At 46.2% G+C, this 3159-nt stretch overlaps 1 protein-coding gene across 1 annotated transcript in view; it reads right to left on the bottom strand.

The window, feature by feature from the left end:
• Positions 1-659: 659 nt before the first annotated feature.
• Positions 660-3159, bottom strand: part of LOC111728250 — a 9565-nt gene continuing 7065 nt past the window's right edge. Inside the window, exons 3-4 of the mRNA XM_023518792.1 lie at positions 1119-1218; positions 660-982 (exon numbers count right to left, since the gene is read on the bottom strand). Of these exons, the coding sequence (XP_023374560.1) occupies positions 660-982; positions 1119-1218 (423 nt within the window). The remainder of the gene's footprint in view (positions 983-1118; positions 1219-3159) is intronic.

Here is a 3159-nt window from a genome sequence, read left to right as displayed (position 1 = left end):
TTCTGAAAAATGGGCCCTCAGATCACATATAAAAAAGTAAAGAATGACTTAATATTTATTGAAACCTGCAGGGAGACCCTGGATGGAGCTGGGGGATGGAGATTACCTGATGAGGTGCACAGGCAGCTGAGAGCATCAGCACCCCCACTCCAGCTTCCCACAGGTGTGAGGCCCACGTGCTCAGGCAGCCCACACCTTCAGGGGCAGATGCACTCTGGCATGAGCGTGTCCTCCCATTTCCAGGCCCTCCCTTCCTAACGTGCCCCAGGATTTGTAGGATTGTATTTTAGACACCAATTCCCTTAATTAAAACAAGTCTTGATTCACTGAGTCACAAGTGATTTCTCTGTGGCTATAGAAATACCAAAAGATACTGTAAGTCAGACTTTTTATTTTTTTTTATTATGTGAAATACATCTAGATCATGTCACAACTTCTGTTCTCAAAAAAATCAAGACACATAATGTCACATCTCTGTTGCTCGAGCCGAGGAGAAAGACAAAGAGTCAGAGCCCAAAGGAGCCCCACTGACCCCTTAAACCAAAAGTGTCCAGGGCCTTTAGAACATGCTGCCTCTGAGAAATGCCCACAGCAGATGGAGGAAGGAGGAGGAGCAGCTGGGGCCGCCCAGCCTCACACACCTGCTTCCCTGGGGTGGCTTATGCTATGACTTGTAACACTGTGGGAGGGAAACTTCTATGCTGCAGACAGAAATAATCTGCCACATCTTCAGCCTGCAGGCCACTGATGGTCAGAGAAAAATCTGTCCCTGACCCACTGCCTCTGAACCTCGAGGGGACCCCAGTGGCCAAATTAGATGCACTAAAGATCAGTGGCTTAGGAGATTTCCCTGGTTTCTGCTGATACCAGGCTAAATAATTGTTAATGCCCTGACTGGCCCGACAAGTGATGGTGACTGTGTCTCCTAGTGATGCAGACAGGGAGGGTGGTGACTGGGTCATCTGGATGGCACAGCTGGCACCTGAGATGGGAAAAATAAAAATCAAATATACACACAGTTATATTCTTAGGAGGACTCCAATTCTTAGGAGGACTTCCCTAAAGACCCAGGCAGGACTGACCACACTCAGTAAATCCCTGGTGTTCTCCCTCCTTACCTGGGAGCCAGAGCAGCAGGAACCCCATAAGCAGAGCAGGGGGCCTCATGTCTATGCTGTGTCCTGACAGGGACTGACTTCTGCACTGGGTATGACCAGCCTGTTAATAAGTCTCCAAGGAAGGGGACTGTGCCCTGGGAACATGCAAATCAGCAGGAGGTGGGCAGGCTGGGCACAGCTGCAGGCCTGGCTCATCTCAGTGACTCAGAAGAGGCCCAGTGTCCCCAGGTGTCCCAGGGCAGACCAGGGCAGCACACATTTGCCTGCAGAGAATGTCTTTGTTGGTGGAGAATGTTTGCTGAGAAGGACATTTGGGGACACCTATTGTTAAAAGTTGAAGTGAATGAGAGAAAAAATTGAATCACGTATTTCCCAGTTAGATTGGGAGTATTTAGGTGAATATAATTATTTATAAAGAATTATAACAAAGGCTTATATGTAGGGCTATCAGGTAGTCAAGACATTGTCAAATGTTTCTAGACAAGATTCTTGGGACCCCACACTGCAGCTCCTGCTGACCTTCCCAACTGAGTCTTCTGGTCAACATCCTCTTTATCCTCACTACACCGTCTCCCTGAATGATTATTTTTCTACAGGCAACCAAATGAGACCACTCATCGCCAAGTGTATATGGAAGCTAGATTCAAGTTTTGTAAACACACTCATGCCCTCCTGGATTCACTAAGGGTTTGTGATTTGACCTAAGGTGCATTTAAGCAGGAAACGCATGAACCCTGAGTCACTGAAGCCTTAGAGCCTGGCTGGATACACCACTTCTCCAGGAGCTTGAAGTGTCATCAGGGCACAGGCTTAAGAGCCAGGCAGGGGTTCAATCAACTCTGTGATTGATCCTGAGAACACATCACAGGCTCTACCTGGGTTCATATCTCCACCCAATCCCAGTAGCATCAACACACCAACAGAGAAGCCACAGAGCTGAGTCCTGAGCCCACAGCTGACCTCTGCCATGTGCTTCACGTTCTGCTTTACTTCCTCTGACAGAGTCTCAATCTTCTTCTTTTTCCCTGAGAAATATTTGGATTGCTCAGTGATATGGTTGGATGTTTGGATTCTCGAAACAATATGTTGAAATTTATTTTTTAATTTGCTTCAGTTTTATTTCTGTATTGATGTATTCTTATTTTTTATCTCAGATTACTATGAGGGTACAAACAATTAAGTCACATTGTTTGCATTTCTAAGGTAAAGTTCAAGTGGCAGTGGAGCCCCTCACCCAGGGGGTGTGCTCCTACCCTCCACTGTGCACATGAGGAGAGAGCTCAGCTCCTTCCCTCTCCCCACTCCCTCCTTTCCCTTTTCTGTCCTTGAAACACACTTGTCTTTTACTCTCATGTGGGTGTGTAGTTCTTTTTCTATTGTTTTCACATAAGTATTATGTGCAATGGATACTTCCTTTTTCATTCTTTTGACACTTTTCAAAGAAGAATGTGCTTCAACTCCATCCAGGTAAATACAAAAGATGGAAATACCATGGAATACTCTTCAGCCATAAATAACATGGGGACTTCACTGGCTGAAATTTGATCCCCAGGGCTGGAGATCAGCTGGGGGCTGGTGGGAGGTTTTTGGGTCATGAGACCAGATCCCGGTTAAAAGGCTTGGTATCCTCCATGGAAGAGAGTCAGTTCTCACTTCATTAGTTCACAAGAGAGCTGGTTGTGTTTAACAGGCTGGCCCTGCCTCCTCCCTGTCCCCCTCCTTCTCTCAACTCAAGATAAGCCTGCTGCCCCTTCACCTTCTACCTGGATTGGAGCTCTCTGCAGCCCTCAACAGAGGTGGATGCTGCTGCCAAACTCTTTGTTAAGTCTTCAGGCCCATGAGCCAAATAAACCTCTTCTATTTATAAATCAGCCAGCCTCAAATATTTCCCTTATAGCAACACAAAATTTTCTAACAGACACATTTCTTGCACTTATCAAACTTCTGTGTAATATGGCGTGCTGTGCTCTCTAATTCATCCAGTGGCTCTTGGTTGTATTTTATAATGCAGCTTTGGAGTTCAAAAAGCACCATTTTGTTA

This window comes from Otolemur garnettii, unplaced genomic scaffold, assembly GCF_000181295.1.
Source record: "Otolemur garnettii isolate 467f Iridium unplaced genomic scaffold, OtoGar3 scaffold00147, whole genome shotgun sequence".
Classification (NCBI taxonomy): Eukaryota; Metazoa; Chordata; class Mammalia; order Primates; family Galagidae; genus Otolemur; species Otolemur garnettii.
This window is presented reverse-complemented; position numbering and strand designations above follow the sequence as displayed.